Source organism: Hypomesus nipponensis, chromosome 11 (genome assembly GCF_054491055.1).
Source record: "Hypomesus nipponensis isolate SF chromosome 11, ASM5449105v1, whole genome shotgun sequence".
Lineage (NCBI taxonomy): Eukaryota > Metazoa > Chordata > Actinopteri > Osmeriformes > Osmeridae > Hypomesus > Hypomesus nipponensis.
The window spans coordinates 16,208,976-16,227,490 of record NC_140371.1 but is presented as its reverse complement, the minus strand read 5'-3'; the positions used below and the strand labels follow the sequence as shown (position 1 = coordinate 16,227,490).

The following is an 18,515-nucleotide window of genomic DNA, read 5'->3' as shown; positions in this document are numbered from 1 at the left end:
TGACCAGTCTTTTTCAAGAGAGTCCGCGCTCTACGTGTGACTGGTGTGAAGGAGACGGGGGCAAAGTCGCAGATGGAAATTGTCGTTTGATTAGGGCACTTGTCTCCACCACAGGACATAGGTGGACCAGATGATCATTAGGTGGACTTAAATCCAGTAATGTGTTTCAGAGAGCTCTCGCTAAACGCATGGCTCATCCATGTCATTATGAAAGGCTTCAAAAAGATTAAAGCTAAACTCTCTCTAACGATTTGATCCCAATTACTATTAAGTTGGAGCTCAGGGAAATTGTCTCAGACTTACAGGTAAACAGGAAGCGAAGCAGCTAATGACTTGGAGGAAGGAAGTCATCATCATGATTCACACATACAATAGCTGTGAAGCCATTTTGTAGTGTGAATATCCACCCAATGTGATGTCAGTGAGCACATGCACTCTGTTGTATAGGGGTTTGGATGTGGTGAGTGCCTGTGCCTCTGTGTGTGTGTGTGTCTGTGTGTAAAAGTGTTAGTGCAAGATGAACGTATGCACATGCCTGTGTGCGTGCTTATGTGTCCTCTACTGTTAGGCTGAAGGTGTGTGATAATTAATATGTGTGGTGGGTTTGATGAATGAGGACAGGCGGAGGATTTCATCAGGCACAGACAGACTGACTCTCTCCCCAAGCAGGAGGGCTCCATGACCTGTCCAACACCTTCCAAAACAAAGCATCTCTACCCTTGAAATTCCCTGCCGTTGTGTGCGTGTATGTGAGTGTGTGTGTGTGTATCTGAGTGAAGATGTGTTTGTGCCTGTAGACTTGCATGGTACCATTGTGCATGGCACAATACAATAGTCTGTCCTACACAAATGTGTTTCTGGTTATTTAATTCTGTAGTGAACGGGAATGCAATTTGCCTCAAATTTTGTGTTGCTGCATGTGACTGTGTGTGGATGTGTACTGGGGTGTGTATAAAGTCTGTTGCGGTTTTGTGTGTGTGTGCGTGTGCGTGTGTGCAGCAGTATGTGTCACACAGAGGGTAATTACTCAAAGCCATATGTAACAGTGTGATTAATGAGGTGTTGGTCAGAGGGCTGGGGGTGTGGATGTCCTGGTTGGGGCTCTGGAGCAGAGGAACCACCACATCTCAACACCTGTCTGGGGTGCTACCCAGCTCCAGCTCTCCACTCTGGACCTCTGGAGCTGAAGTGTTGGTAGTGCTGGTAATGATTCTTGCATGATTACTTCAGACTTTTGCTGGTATAAATAATCTCCAACGCCCAGACAAGTGATACCCTCTCAAACAGTCTAGACAGTACAGCAGGCACTGACAGAGGATGTACTGCATGCTCTCTTTCCAGTGATCACTTTGTCTTCATTTTCCAGTGCTCTGGAGACAAACTGTTTGGGAGCTGCCTGTTGTAAAGAGTGCAATGTTCACAACTTGTCCTGTTTCCCTCTGTTCCTCCCCCTCCACCCGCCCGCCCGCCCGCCCGCCCGCCCTCCCCCTCCTCCTCTTCTTCCTCCCCCTCCTCCTCCTCCTTCCACCCTCCATCCTCTGAGCAGCGGATGAGTGGACAATAACGGGGCAATTGCACTGGGCTTTGGGGATCGGCGTTTGTGAACGCTCCCCAGCTGGTGCGGGGAGGCAGTGTTTGCAGGGAGGATGAGAAGTGCCTGGAAGGGAGTCCTTCCCTGGAAGGAGAGAAAAGGGAGGAGAGGTTTAATTTAGCGGTTGGTGGCACAGCGGCCCTTGGGGTGTCACACACATGCACGCACACATGCGCACGAGCGCTCTCAAAAAGTGCACGTGAGCGGATGTGCACAACCAAAGAAATACATAAAGAGGCGCGCACGCTTGCATTCGCACAAACAAAAACAGGCACACGTGGATAAACAAACACACCCCTTCAAGCTGTGCCAGACAGACAGGTGGGTCGTAGAGGGTGGGGTCTTTGTCCTCGAATGCATGCTGGGAGCTGTCAGAGCTGCGGGGCGCGGGCGTTCCTCTTGCATTTCTCCAGCGTTGCTCTAGCGTTTATCAACAGGGATGAGGAGGAGAGGTTGCGACTTGTTTCCATCTCTTCTTGGTATCCTGGGATATCTGTTCCCCTGAATTCCAATACGCTGAAGTGAATGAATGGAGCTTAAGCTTTTTCAATGGATGAGCATAGAGGGCTGTAATACATTTCTAAGTGGGAGTTGCCTCCATAGCTTTCTTTTCAGGGTGTTGACATGTAATATCTCATCTGCATAATTCCCCTGAAAAGGTGCCTGTAGGAAGAGGAGACTTGCAGATAGCGATTACATGGGATGCTGTCTCTCTTTGTTGCTGAATAGAGCTCTGCAGAACTTCATCAGAAAGCCAGACGAGTAGCAAACTCTGAGTGGAGAAAGGCAGCTCAGCAAACAAGCACATAATTGTGCAACAAACTCTCTCTCTCTCTCTCTCTCTCTCTCTCTCCTCTCTCTCTCTGTCTCTCTCTCTCACACACACACACACACACACGCGCACACACACGCACACAAACACACACACACATCAAATATCTGCCCTTTGACATTTCCCTGTATTTTGCCATGCTTCAGAATGGTGATTCATTGGAATCCCTACATATGAGACATTATGTCAGGGACATAATTTGCTCTCCCCAGGACTGCAATGTTGTGACACATTTGTGCCAGTGATATGCACCATTTCATTAAGCACACTAAAAGGATTACAGCATGAATCGTCATTGATTATTGCATAAGTGGTGGGTTTTAGTGGGTACTCTATGAACAGTAAGCTAGTCATTAGGGCTCCGTGTGTGGTCTGTTTTCAGGCTGCTTTGATAATGATACTCAAATGTTTAGTTTGTACAAGATTAGGGTACAGTGGATATGGACACATACATTATCTCCAGTAAAGACATAAACAACACAAACACACACCCACACACACACAGACACACAAACACGCGCACATACACACACACTCACACACACACTCTGGCTAGCGGAATCTCTTGCCCTATGAGGAACAGGCTGCTGAATTGGCACTGTGTCTCAATGTGCATCTGCCTGGCAACAGACTCTCGTCCCAAGACTGCTTAGAACCCTTTCGCTCTCCTTCTTAGAACTGGGACATTGCAATTCAAAAGACAAGAGAGCAAAAATGTGTATGTTTCAGCTCACTGTCAGTCAGGACTGGTTCAAGGACTTTCCTATGTAAGGGATTTGCTTTGATCACACACCAGGCTGGACGTGTTCTTTGGTCTATCCCTTGGTTTTGACGAGCCACAAAGCTGGGACTCTGCGAGGGGGACTGGGAGGGATTTGAGCAGACAGCTGAAACTAGGTTTGAACTACCATGAAGAGGTAAATAGAAGTATCGGTACAGTTTGATGTGGATTGGAGTGATATGATGTTTATGGTTCCAGGACTTTTAAGAAATGACACACACAAAAAGTACTTATGCATGCATGAAGACAGTGAAACAATTTCCTATATCCACAAGAGATGCCATTTTTGAACAAATTAAAGTGTTCCATGGTCACAAAGCATGCCCAGATATGTATCTATTATGAGATGATTGTCAGGCTCTTTATCTTCACATCCCCTCACAATCATCTTCCCACAATGCCTTTCATCCTCCTCCATCTCCTTGAACATGGAGCCTTCTGTCGCCTTCCACCAATGAAATGACAGCCCTGGTGACAGGGGAACAATACAAATATGGACACTCTTTTCCCTGGTTACAATTGCAGTGTGTGATTGGCTCTTTTCTCTTTAGAGGTCAGAGAAACAATTAGGTGTGGTGTAATAGGAATGGTACGAGGGTTGGGGGCAGGTGTTGGAGTGGATGGTGTATAATGAGAGAGGAGAGGGGGGCAGGGTGCAACACTGTAGAGTATATTGTGAGAGGCTGCAAGGAGGGAAGAGAGAGGGCTAAGCTCTGGGACTGAGTTGTCATAGAAAGAGAAAGAGATAGAGAATGAAAATGACAAAGAGAAAGAGAGAGAGAGACAGAGAGAGAGATACAACGGTTATTCAGGTAGATTCTGATAAGCCTAGTCACAGATACACTATAGCATACTTTCTCATACTGTGGAAAAAACAGAGATGAGGGGAAAACATTAACACATGCAGTGTAAACTCGTAATGTAGGAAACTGCATCAACGCATGGTAGGTGGTGTAAACTGATTGACTGTAATTTTGTCACTGGTGTTTTTTAACACCAATCTAAGTAATAGCATCTGGCCACCGTGCTGAAAGTTTCTTTCTGTCTGTCGCTCTCACGCTCTCTCTCTCTCTCTCTCTCTCTCTCTCTCTCTCTCTCTCTCTCTCTAACCTCTCTCTGTGCTACCTCTCTCACCATTGCCCCCTTTCCTCACGTACCCCTCCTCCTTCATATCCTCCCATCCGCCCACACAGGGCCCATTATCACTCTTTCCTAGGAGAGAAGGGTATTTTTAGAAGCAATTGCACCAATGTTTTTTGTGACTTGAAAAAACTGAATTCAATGCCAAGCTATTATCCCTCCGAAATCTGCAACCTGCAATCTTTTCCTATGGAATTATCAAAAGGAGAAAATGAGTTGGGGTTCTAAACTGTGTAGGAAAATAACAAAATGAAGAGGGAGGGTGAGAGAAACACAGAGAGGGGCCAAGAAGAGAGAGAGAGCAAGGGAGAAAGTGAAAAGAAGAAAGATAAACAGAGATAAAGGAAGAAAGAGAGAAATAGATCGAGTCAAGGAGAGGGGAAGGGAGGAGGGGAGAGGAGAGCAGGGTGTCTGTCTTTTTCTCTGGAAACGGATTGTGCTCCATTATTGATGCAAGTGAATGGCAGAGGTTTCTACCAGAGCCCCGGTGTTAGGCCTGTCTGCCTGTCATGTAGCATTAATTGATACGGCGTTCGTGGTGGCCCATGAAGCCGTCCGTCCAAGGCTCCCATTTCAAGTGGCCTCATGATTTATTCACAGGAAAGCCCACTGAACATTCATTGAGGTACCTGAGCCCTGTTCCTGTGGTCCCACGCATAACCCCGCGCATCTATTTCCCACACCCACAACCAAACCCTCTGTGTGAGAAGATAAATCCTTCTCGGAGGAGGATGTGAGGAAAAATGCCTTTCAATGTAAATATCCATACGCGTCTCACACAAACACACTAAGATACGAAAGTTAATTTGTACAAGGTAAAACTTTTACGAACGTACTGTACGTGTGGAATGCAAATGTGTGAACAACCATCCAAGTGAGCCTCCCCACTTATGGAAAGAAAAATGCGATATTCAGCTTCCAATCAAAGCTCATATTTTGCAGTTTTGTTGTTTTTAATTGAGAAGGGTGTTGCTGATGCAGCAGCATCTGATCACACTGTCTGGTGCGGAAGGCAAAACCGTGGTCATGCAAAACCAGCCTTGTTAGTACAAACCAATTAATTATTTACGGGCTTCGATGGAGCTGAGAAACGTAATTTATTGTTATCTTTAGAGGGCCGCTCTGTTTGGGCCTATACAATACTAAGCGCAGGCAGAAATCCCAGGCTCATTAGATAAAGAGAAGAGCTTCACACAATGCTAGCACTTTCTAATGCCTCACAGAACTTCATAGATTTTTTGAAAATGTCTGAGAATTCTAGCAATCTCTTTGCTCAAGATGGGAAAGTAAAGGCAGAAAATGCAATTTGGCAGGGTGGATGGCAGTTGCAACATACTGATATTTTGAGCATCAATTAGAAATGTTCCATGTGGAACCAGCTGAATATCTACGTCACTCAATGTATGTCTTCTGGCAGTGTTTTAGTATTCCATACCAATAAACGAAAAGCTCTTCATGCTTGAGAATATTGTAAACACTGCCCTAAAAAAGCTGTCTGACTATCTTTGGGAACCCTAATCAGCAACTAATGTTAGTGTGCTACTGTTTACGCTTGTGAATACATTGGGATAAACTGCAGATGAAACAAATGGATAAAAAATCAAGGGAACAGACTGCAATGGTGGCTTTCTGACGGTGGTGATGGGAGATCTTGATTGCTTGGCTCCTCCTGACTGGCCAGCTGATTAGCAGGCCAAGAGTTCCAGGGAATGAAAATCACATTCAGCTCAATAGGCTTTTTATGGGTGATGGTGCTTTATGGTGCTTGTGCTAATTGCTGGCTTGATTGGTGAGGTGTCTGTGTCCTCTCTCTCTCTCTCTCTTTCTCTCTTTCTCTCTTTCTCTCTTTTTCTCTTTCCCTCTCTCACTCTCTCTCTCTGCTGCTGCTGTCCGGTGTAGACTTGCAAAGCGTGGGGGAGGTTTGTGGGGGCGGAGAGTTTCAGGAGGAAGACACAGCAGCCTCATCGACTTCTACTTTTCTGCCCCTGTCAGCCCTTTCCTGTGCTGCAATAAAGATAGATTAACTTAAAGACAATCAAAAGATTTCTTTGGATTTATGCCTCTCCTTGCTGTCAGAATAGCACCTTCCAGCTGACAGCAAGAAGATAGTTGTCCAAGGAGAGAAGGGAGATTTGGGGGCAGTATAGTGTACTATGTGCATCCGTGATGATTTGATAACTGAGGCCACAGCAAAATAATTGGTAGTTCATGGTGGTTGTTGTGCTTTCCTTGAGACAAGTATGGTCTTCAGCCCTCAGCATGAATTGAATAGGGAGACATTCAGTTTTCTGAGCCAAATTGTGCTGAATGTTAAGTCTCGTTTCAAAGCTGCATTCCATTTTTGGCATGAAGTTATTGCTTACAGCCATTTCATGATAATAAAAGGATAATCCCTATCTCTCATTCAGTACTGAATCATTGGCTGTCAAACCTCTGTCACACCACAAACAACTGCGTCCTTGATACATGCTGCTCTCTGCCAGCATTACAAAGACACAAAGTCTAGCTAAGAAGTGACCAACATCTAAACTGACTCACAGTTTAGACAGTATTCCTGATCCCCTGAGCTTTCTGTCATATTCATTTACCTACAAAATACTTTGTGTACATTTGCATTTCTTTCACACTGGGCTTTTGCATACTTCTGTTTGTGGCAACCAGCGCTTGTGAGACGGATACTGTGCAAACACACACACACACACACACACGCACACACACGCACACATGGAGTCACATGTAGGTGCCAGTGGCAGCCAGCCATTTCCATCAGTCCCATCCATCAGCAACGGGCTGTGTTCTGGGAGGAGGGTGACAAAGAGCAGAGCCTGGCCAGATGCTTCTGACGGGCTAATGTATGTGTTCACCGCCAGCAGGCCTGTAATTACTGAGAGGGCAGAGGAAACACACATCTGATTAGCAGTTTATTAAGACAAGGACACAAGCTCACTCACATACACAGACTAATGCACAGGATTCTGCTTTTGGACCAAGCAAGCACTCCTGATTGGAGCTTGACTGACTCAGTCAGATGTTGACTGCAGTACCTTTAGAGCTCTGGTGATGATGGAGCTAATTGTAATTGCCCATGCTTAGGCCCTGGCTTTGCGTGACAAATGTTCTCTGAGTGGTGCTTAAATTGTTGTGACACACCTCACACAAAAGCACTTTAGCTATATTCCACAAAGAAAATATTCCACTCTTTGAAACTGTTAGTAGAAATTGTTTTGACAGCATGGAGTGTAAAGCAACATTTCAAACATGACACACTGGTCCTGGATCCGGCCGAACCGAAATAAATGAAGCTTTACCTGTCTCCTGCACTATTGGACTGCGTTTGGTATTCTCCGTGGTGCAGTGGAAGGTTCTAGGGTCTAATCTCTGAGTTGGTCTGCTGTGCTCTACAGTCAGTAAGTAAAGCAGAGAGCCCCTGGGAGGGAGGTAGGGAGGGAGAGAGAGAGAGACAGAGAGAGAGAGAGAGAGGGAGGGAGGGAGGGAGGGAGGGAGGGAGGGAGGGAGGGAGGGAGGGAGGGAGGGAGGGAGGGAGGGAGGGAGGGAGGGAGGGAGGGAGGGAGGCATTGAGGTAGATTGGAGAGAGTGGACACGTCACTGGGAAGGCTTAGTGTCTGATCCGGAACAATGGCTAAATTGGCCAAAGTCAAGAGCTGATTGTGGCTTGAGCTCTGTGGTCTTTCTGTTAGCAGGATCTGGGAGATTTTCTCTGAGCCTTTTGACCAGTAGACTCTGAGCCGGTGTCCTGTTAGCCAAAGCTTTCTAGCTTGGTAGGCTGCTGTACTGTATATAATCACACCAGCCGGTCTGGCTCCTAAAAGCTTGTTTTTTACATATAGCCACTTCATTGGACCCTGCAGACTGTGTGGCAAGGTTTATTTGTGTTTTGAGTGGCTGGATGCGACTGGGTTCAGGGATTTGAGTGTTGTGGAGAAAGAGGCGATGTCACACTTTGATGCAATGTAACTGTGGGGGCGTTTTCTATGTACTGTTCTTTATGAGAGAGGGAGCAAGGTTATCCTGCAGAGAAGCAATCATACAATTCCTGCCAGTGTGTGTGTGCGCGTGTGCTGTCTGTGTGATGCTCCTGTGTGCCTCCATCCAGAATGACTGAGAGAAATGGATGTGAATTTTCAAAACTGAAATGCTCGGATTCTACTGTCAGCAAGCACATAGACCAAATGAAGGTGGAGTGAAAGCTTGATATTTAATGAGGCCAGACCTGGACTGGTCCTGGCTGCCTTTACCCAGCTTGCACCCTGGGCCTCAAACCAAATCGTAACATCTCTCTTGTCGTTTGCTTTGGAATAACAAACTAGCATGGCGGGACACATGCCTCAGAGTGCTTCTCCTCTCCCACCAGTTAGGTTTGGTTAGCGTCCACTTCTAGCTGGCCTGTTTTTCCCTCTCCTCTCATTTCCGTCTGTCAGCTCGAGTTTAGGACTTCAGGGCAGGAAGTGTCAGAATTATAGCTCTCTTTTGGCCTCTCTCTCTCTCTCTCTCTCTCTCTCTCTCTCTCCCTCCCTCTCACTCTAGGCTCTCAAACTCTCAAGGTGAGTCAGCATTGTCGTTGTGGTGTTCCTATGGAGATGTTACCTGTCACGTGCTGTCCTCTGACAGGCAACTTATAGTCGTATGTCAGGGAGAATAGAGGGTAGTTACTCAGTTGAAGGTCAGGATTCAGATGACTGGGAGAGAAAAGACTGTTGACATATAATCCTGGATGGTCACGCAACTGTTGTGTCTACAGTTGTGGAAAGGATATTGTTTTAAACTAACCCTATAATGTTCACCTTGACAAAACACAAACTTCTTACTCTTTTGTAATAATTTATACCACTAATACTTAATATGATTTGATTACACAACAATTCCCATGTACCTACAATGTTATTACCATAGCTGTTGCTGTATAGCTGCATGGTAGTTAATGTAACCTTAAAGTATAACATTTACAAAATATCTTCTTACAGAAAGAGTTCCTACCAGCAAAGACTGAGGAGGACATATTTGCCCACCTTGGTTTGGAGTACATCGCGCCCTGGCAGAGAAATGCATAAACACCTCTCTGTCTCACTGGAATCCATACAGCACAACACACACCAAAGCTTACACATATAGATATTATTCTCTGCTCCGGCTCTGTTGCAGCGCTTCACCACTGATGCTTTATATTGTCATGGGCTTTCTTGTTGGAAATGCTGTGCTTTCGCCCCGGCATGCTGCGTGGCGTGTTACCAGAAGTAAACTATTTCAAATGACTTGTGCATGGTCTGCTTCTCTTTTACCATACCTTTATATTAGCATCATGTCATGTATGATGAAAGTATAAGACACACTGTCGAATCAACGAGGAGATTGGATTTGGTGTCTGCAAGGTAAAAGGGCGTGAGTGAGAGTATGAGAGAGAGAGAGAGAGAGAGAGAGAGAGAGAGAGAGAGAGAGAGAGAGAGAGAGAGAGAGATAGAGATAGAGAGAGAGAGAGAGAGAGAAAGGGGAAAACAGAGAGAGAGAGAAAGGGGAAAACAGAGAGAGAGAGAAAGAGAGAGAGAGAGAAAGACATGTCGAGCAAAACGTTTGTAATCACCCTCCTCCTGGCTGCGAAGTGCTCAGCGTGAACTGGAGCCAAGCATCCTGGGAATTGAGAGGCGCGTAATGAGCTGCGGAAAAGAAGAGCAGCATTCAACATCACAGTTTAGCCTCCATCTGAGGCCCACGTCAGCTGGAGAGCAGTTAGCTACCGCCAGCTACAGCCTTCTCCGTCTTGTCACCGTGAATCCTTCTCCTTGGCCCGGCAATCCTAAATAAAAGGTTAATCCGTGAAACGGCAGCCTTTTTCTGGGAAAGGGGCACCGAACAGCTCAAGTACACAGAAAGCTCAAGTACAAATACAAAGGTAATAGCTAATTTCCTTGTAATCATAGAAGTGTTGCATTTGCAATTGTTGAAGAGCTCTCGGCTGTTGGGTCAACCAGACTTCCCTGCAGGGATTACAGTCAGACAGTCACTACAGTAGTTGCCCAGTCGACACCTCACTCTAGCCCACTTTCCCATGGTGCTCTGCCCCAGCAGGGCCTTCCCAGGATGCCTCAGAAAGAGCAGAGATAGATGGCCAGTGTTCAGCCATCCTAGTGAATCACCCTATTTAAAGATCTTTAAGTAGAGCAACCCAGGCACTTTGAGGACTCGACCCGAGGGCCTCTCCCTTTCCCACTCTGTCTCCCACTTTCACTCTCACTCTTGCCCACTGTCTTTCTCTCTCTCTCTCTCTCTCTCTCTCTCTCTCTCTCTCTCTCTCTCTCTCTCTCTCTCTCTCTCTCTGTCTCTGTCTCTGTCTCTGTCTCTGTTCTCTCTCTCTCTCTCTCTCTCTCTCTCTCTCTCTCTCTCTCTCTCTCTCTCTCTCTCTCTCTCTCTCAACCTACTGGCCTGGCTGGCCCTTCCAAGTGATCAGAGTACTGGAACCAGAGCTGGCTTGTCCTCATAGCTTAGGTCACTACATTACATCATCTTTAAACAACGATGCACTTTAAACTTACTGTAACAATGGAGTACGTTGGGAGGATGGAAGTGGTTAGCTGGACAGATATGACACTCAAAATATATTACTGTCATTTTATTCATATACACGGCTTCTCAGGAAAAGTGTTCAGCAGCCTCGAAGTAAAATGGGCCATTACCTTTTATTAGAATATGTTTGAAACTCAATAAACAAATTTACGAGGAAGTGTGAACTAAGTGTTAAATACACTCTAAAATTACTTTACACAGAGTTACAAGGAATGATTGTGGACATCTGAATCAACATACAATGGCTGGACTCTGACTTGATCGTAAACTTAAGTTATTCACAAAATCTGTTTTACTTGCAGGCTCGGTGAGACAGGGTTCAGAGTGACAGGTCTTTGCTTGAGTATTTATTTAAATCATACAAAATTAAAACTCACCAAAACTTCAAGCCTTTGAAATTTTTCATCAGGTATTAATTTATTCACGTATCTTTTCAAATGTGCTCACTATTATACAAATACTTCCCCAATAACAGGATTTAGGATTTGGAAACATAAAATATTTGAAACGTATCCCTTTACATATTCTTGCCTGAACTTACATGTGTGAATGAGTAAAATTAAAATTAAACACACAGCATATACATATTTACTGTAGATATAGATGGAGAAATAAGGGCTGCCAAAAAATCTACATCAAAATGCTTCATATGCTGACAGAAAGATTGCATTCTGTGATCCAATCAGTTTCCATTTACACCTAAGCAATCATTTCACAGCCCCAGTTTGCACACAGTCAGTTTTCACCAGCAGTGTTCAATCATGCAATTCTGACACCCATTCTATTAACTCACCAATATCCATCACTGCAACCAAACATTGTATTGACAGGTTGATGGTGGGTGCCTGGCCAGGCCCTCTCTAATCTCTTCAGTGGTAACCCTTCTCCTGACCTTTTAACGAGCCTGTGATCTCTGTAACATCCTTTCTTAAAATGATGAGAAGCCCTCGTACAGCTCCATCAATTTGTCACTTGGGGAGATTAAGGGGGTGATTGAGGAAGGCGATGATAGCAGGGCAGTTTGCATTGAAAGCAAGTGCTGTGCAGATTAATGAGCAACCTATTCAGGAAGACAGTGAACTCTGGGGAGGACATGCACCAGCCATGATCCTATCTCTGAATGAGGGCCTGGAGGTGGACTAGGAGAATGGAACATGTATGAGTTGACACACATTTGGTTGTGTTGTCCCTCAAGGTGTACTTCTTTAAAAACACCGGTAAAGGCATTTAATTCAGATGGTATCATCAATTCCACATCAACAGCGCAAGTCACCTCCTGTAAAAATAAACTACCATCTTTACTTTGAAACTGTAACATTGCCCAGATGCTGGTATCCCTTCCTGTCAAAACGTCTCTTTCATCTTGCTCGTCCCTGCACTCAAAGAGGCGACCGCATGGACAGAAATAGATCACAGTGAAGGCTGATCATTTTCCATCTCCTTGACTAAACTTTTGCTATGTTGTGGGAGAGGACAGTGATTTATTGGATGTGCAGCACTGGGTAGAATGCATGTGTCGGGGGCCAGTCAAAGCCATACTAGAGGGTGACAGAATAAGGACACTGTGTATCCTTCCCTCTCAAGGCCTGTCACTACGTCTACTCACCCGGAGAGAAAAGTGAAACCGATACATGACTGCAGGCTGCGGAACAAAGGAGGAGAGGAGAAGGAGAGAGAGAAATGAGAGAGGAAAATGTGTTGAGGTGCTTGGTGTGGACTGACTGTCTTGAGGGATGTCTCCACTGGGGCCTTGTCACAGCCTCCAGGTGCCTGTAGGACATGCCTGTCATCTGTTGAAAACGATTAGTCAATTCCTGGGCTTCAAAGATGAGTCGATCATAGAAAGAACTTGAGCTTGATCTACCCATTAAAATGTAGGAACATCGGGTGACTTTGGGACACTCCCAGGGTGACAAGATGTGGACGACCCCTAAAAACGACATTGACAAATGACCTGCGTACTTGTCCCTGAAGTGGGCGGAGAGAGGTGGAGGAATCATCCGCCTCCACAGGTGGGGAAAAAAGAAAAGGGAGAGAACAGAAAAGGGAGGGAAAGTGGAGGAGGAGTCACCATCTGCTGCACAACATCCCATCATTGCCCTCCACTCTGCACCACATGGGGGGTGGCTGTGCTAACCTGCACCCTCAAGCTCTCCCTGACCCCCTTCTTAACCCCCAGTGCAGACACAGTCGGTCTGGTTGGCCTGCTGTCTCACCACTGAACATTTTAACTCACAACTATTTTAATGTACTATTGTAGAGTTCCTCCTTTTTATGTGCAAGACAAAACAAGTCGTATACTTCTGTTAACATGAATTAATACTATATATGTACTTTCAAAATCAACACCAAGCACATTTCTAAAAAAGAATATTCAAGTTTATCGGCTAATGTAACACATTCAAGGAGAATAGCTGTCAAATCTAAAACTATCTCTGCAACTTATTGAATCTGCAAACAAAACAAACAGAATAACTGCTACAAAAACCCACATAAATAAGATTCACATGAAAACTATGCAGATATTCATTGCTATACCTAATAAATTATTGAATTATTCCAAGCTTGTGAATGATGTAAAAGTTACTCAAAATCAGACCTCGTAAATCCGACACACTTGACCGGGGCAGAAAAGTACTTCAATCTGCTGACAAGGTTCTGTAAAAGTCTGAAATCTTACACAGTTTAAACGGTACATATATATTTTAACACTATCCCTAGCACTTTTCAACTACCTTTTTTAGATACATTTGCTGAAGACTGTGCTTTTGGTGCAACTAGTGAATATGGTTATGTTGTTATTGAATTACTGTAGATGTTTTTGTGTTGTTCTGAAGAAAAAGCGAACCATCTAACCCTCACTGCAACCTGACAGATTTTTGGCGTTGGTGCACTACCTCATATCACTCTTTAAATTTACCATTTTTGGCCATAATTTTGTCCATTTCAGAGCTAGGCTGAAGAGGACAGCTTTAACCAGAAGGACAATTCTTGCACTCACAAATTATTTCTAGAATGATCAGTTATTTTTGGTATGGCTCTCATTGTGTCAATCTCTGTGATGACTCCTGCAACTGATTAGCTCTAGTGTAGAGCAGACATGGATGTTATCACAAATTGAGTCCCGAGGCATCCTTAATTGTCAGTCTAGCCCTATGCTTGTCCCTGTCCCACTTCGTTTGGTGTTCTTTCTCAGAGCACTTCTCATTCACTCACATGAATGCTCAGATCAGGACATGGGGACATGGAGAATGTAGGTTTCCGCCCACTCTATTCTTAGCAGTGTATCTGAATCTGCAGTGTATATTTCCTGCCTGGAGCCTCTCAGACAGATCTCAGACTGCATGAGCATTCTCCTGCCCATCATCATTTGAAGCTCAGGTACGCAGACGCTGTTGTCCAAGGCTATAATCAGATGAGACAGACATAGAGACAGAGATCAAGTAGTTATACCATTTTTTCACTTTTTCTTTTTCTTGGTCTTCATCTCTCTCATCTCAGCCGTATCTGTTTCTGTCTGTCTTTGAATCCTTCCTTATCTTTCACATTCTCTCACATTTTATTTTAACTTTATGTTAACAGTTTTATGTTAAGTACAAGTTGTCAGAGACAGCTTTCCCTTGTGAAATGTCAAATCTTAATAATCAAGCTTTTAACAGGCTCTAAACATGTCATTTCCTGATGACTGAGAGGGCCCATACCTTTTTCCCGCCTTAACGCCCCCTAAACCCCCTCCAATCCCCAGCTCGCTCTCAACAAATAACAGGAGATGTGCAAGATTGCGTGGGATTACCAACTGACAAAGTATTAAATGACATATTTGAAGTGACGACGCTTGTGACCTTCTGCTTCTCGCTCTTGTCCCCACGTCAAACACCACTCACCGCACGTCACCACGGGGGACGCAGGGACATCCCACCGAGATGATGATGACTTCTCTGGCTGAGTTAAGAGGCACAGAGAAATTACAACTTTCATCTGCCAAATGTCTTATCATGAACTCCAATTCCTCTTCAGGGGTGTTTCAAGGTAGAGGCATCCTGGGCGGTTGCCTGGGACCCGCCACTCTTCCTTCATGTATTTTGGGGGCAATTCAAACTGTAATTTTTATGATTGTCAACATCAAATGAATAGCACTCACATAACACACAAGACATGTGTATTTGTAGTGAGAGAGGGGGTGTGGGAGCGGCCCATATGTTGTCAACCTTCTTTGCAGACACGCTTTTGGACCTTTCCTTTCGTGTTTATAATAGTAACATGTAAAAGTGTTATCCACCCTGAAGATGGACCGTCTTTTTTCGTTTGGGTGGGGGTGACCAGAAATACCACTGTTCCTACTTTTGTTTTGGCCAAACACACCCCTGGTGATACTAGTTGCATGGCCATGTGTATCTCTTAAGTTTTGTTCTGTACTGTAATATTGCATCTTTCTGACGGCTGACATTTGCTTCAGCAGAAAAATCTCAATATTTGTCATTTTTATCAATAGCTCAAATTTCTGTAGATCTCCAGATTGTTTCATCAGGCTAACATTTGATTTTGGATCAGTTGCCACAGTGACAATTATACTTCAGTGACGCCACAACGACTGCTCTACGCTCTCAACTGAGGTTAACCTACACTAAGTTCTAAACAGTGATGTCTAGGATGAAAGGCCCTCAGCAGTCTAGACAGACCCCAGAGGCAGGGAAAAAACAGCTGGGTCTAATTCAGTTTGCCTCAGTCTGCTCATTGTTAACAGCCAAAAGGATGGTAGAGAGTGAGCAAGAGCCTTAATCATACTGTTCTGCTCTAGAAGACTAATATTGCTATTTTCACATGGCTTATTGAGGGAAATGAGAAAGCAAGGACGACAGTGGATGAGAAAAGATGTCACAGTTGGCCGGGGGACGTTATCCCATTGATCTCCAGCCCTGAACTTCCGGTACACAAGACATTAAAATGATCCATGGCTCTGTCCCCTGGCTAAAAGAAGTGATATTGAGACATCAGGGCACTTCTTTTGTTCCTGGCAAAGCTTACATTCATGTCACCAGAGTCAGAAATAGGCAGAGAGGAGTTCTGCTACAGGGGCCGGTGTGATCATCTAATAAGAACACTTCTACCACTCGTTTCTTGCTCCTCAACCCCCTTCTGCTGTCCTCTCCTCCTCGACTCCGAAGCAAAAGCTTGTGTCTGGAGGGCTCAGTGTTGCCATGGTGTACAAATAACAATCACTGTGACAGGAAAACAAGTGTAACACACACCATCTGGCACTCCATTGGTGTGAGCCACAGCCGCAGAGGAGCTGTGTGTGTGTGTGTGTGTGGGTGTGACTTGCGTGTGTGCGTGTGTGTTGGGGTGGAAGATTTAAACAACATCTTCTCTACAACTCAATAGACGTGCCAAAGCAACCAGATGGCTCCTTTGATTTTATGTTATTTGTCTTCACATGGAGGACTACTGGAAGCAGGTCTGGTCTAAGGCTTGCACATTGGCCATGTTGAATGATTTTAGTCAGACACTATTGACATTGTGAATAAATGTAAGCAGTCATCGAGGAACCATTCCTTTGCCTTAAATGGTTTTATGATCAGGAAACCCAACAGATCTTCTCATTCATTTTTCAACCCAATACTGTTTATTGTGTTTTTAAAAACAGCTGGAGTCTGGCTTGGCCCCTTGATTGTCTCATCATGCATTTCTCTTATATCATGGAGACAGATTTTCATCTATTCAATAAATCCTAATCGATCCCTTGTGAGGATCTGTAGTTCTATTACCGAGAATTACTCATCTACGGAAGAGAGCAAAGAGATATTAATCAATGCAACCTTTGCAACTAACAACCTTGTTATTCCTCAACGCCAAACAAAATGAGAATTTGGCAGTGTGTTGGTCTCATTATCGGGACCAGTGAAGAATAGACATTATACAATGCAAATTGATCACAGCACAGAGACAGTCCTAATAGTCAATAGTTGCACAGAATGAAAAATGATCTGTGTGTGTAATGTTTGCAGATTTTTTTAATTGTATGGATTTTAGTGTTCATTTCAAAGCCCTAATTTAATTTAAGTCCAAATGTCTATTGGATCCTAAAATGTATCCTAACAGAAGAAGTGTTCTAATGAACACTTCTGATGAAATTGTCCTAATCAGGTATTCTGTCTAAACGATTTGGAGTATTCAAATGAATTCAAAATAAAAAAACGATTTGGATTAATTTGTTAGATACATGAATGTGTCTCATAACTTTAAGATGAATGACAGGTAACATTGTAAGGGTTACTGTACTTAGTCATACTGATATAATGTATGATATCTAAGGTAACTCAATAAAACTTTGTAAAAGCCAGAAAACTTCAAAGTCTGATGAGAAAATAATTGTACCTGCTCTCAACCCCCCCAATCTACAGTAATCAAAAGTACAGATAACATTTGTGTTGCTTCTTTAGAATTCCGTATTAATATTGTTAATATTGTGTTAATTAATAGACAATGTCTTACACTAATGTGTTAATTCAGAATCCCCTGCATCATACAGACACACCCACACACACAAAATACCATGGGAACACAGACATCACTTCTGGAGAAATGAATTATAGAGATGTGGCCCGTGCTAAGCCCCACGTTTTATGAGGATTTATTTGACTGTAGAAATGTTTTACTAGAACTGGCAATAGACAGACAATCAGGGGGAGTTGGAGGCACGGCAGTCAGACATTCAAAAAGGTTGTGCACCCTTTCCCAAAGGACTCAGTAAACAGTGGATCTACAGACAGACAAATACTTACTGGGGAAGGCCGCTTCCTCGATGTCGCTACTTGTTCAACACTGACGACAAACACACTCTCACATTGCACTGGAAAAGGCACTGATGAGGCACTGTCGATAAGGCTTAATCACAAGTTCAACTCTGATAGACTAGAGACACCATCGTGAAAGGACAGTGAAAGCCTGGGAAGCTGAAGAGACTGATGTTTTTGCTTTGGATGTGGCATGATTCTGTCATACCTGTCCAATTTCTTACTGTATGTCTAAAAGGATGGGTTTAAGTCAACATGTGCTGTGTTATTATGATGATTTAAATATCAGAAGAGATTAACTGCATCCTCCAATGAGTATGGATCTACTGGAGCTAGGCTGACAGAGCGGCTTCAGAGTAGTGGAGACTAGTGGGTTCTACTGTAGTATTTTCTCCAAGACTGTCTGTCTGCATTTGTCTAATCCATGCATGCCAGGGAAGATAAGATGCTGCGGGGTCAGGAACCATCTTAAATAGGTTAAATACTATGCATCAACTATATAATATCAAATATTTATATATGAGGCACCTTATTTGGCAGGCGTGCCGTTAGCTATTTATCAGATCTCCTTAGGGGCTGCGGGTGCAAAATGAAGACAAGAAGGAGTGAAGATGGCACAAGTGTCTTTCTTACAATACTCTGCTGTTCACCAAGCTCTCTGTGCTTTTTTGTGGCCAATCAAGTGAGGAGAAATTGGTTCTAACCTCCTAAAAATTGCTTGCTTGCCTTGAATTTATCTTAATCGAATTTCTGTCTGCAGTCGTTAGAATTCCCTGAAGAAATTCTATCGTTCTGAGAGAG

General features: G+C 44.1%; 1 protein-coding gene across 1 annotated transcript in view; it reads left to right on the top strand.

Annotated features, from left to right (window-relative positions):
• Nucleotides 1-9,614, top strand: part of dntt (deoxynucleotidyltransferase, terminal) — a 35,473-nt gene extending 25,859 nt beyond the window's left edge. The window contains exon 11 of the mRNA XM_084709910.1: nt 9,327-9,614. Within this exon, the coding sequence (XP_084566036.1) occupies nt 9,327-9,413 (87 nt within the window). The 3' untranslated portion in view covers nt 9,414-9,614. The remainder of the gene's footprint in view (nt 1-9,326) is intronic.
• The last annotated feature ends 8,901 nt before the right edge of the window (nt 9,615-18,515 follow it).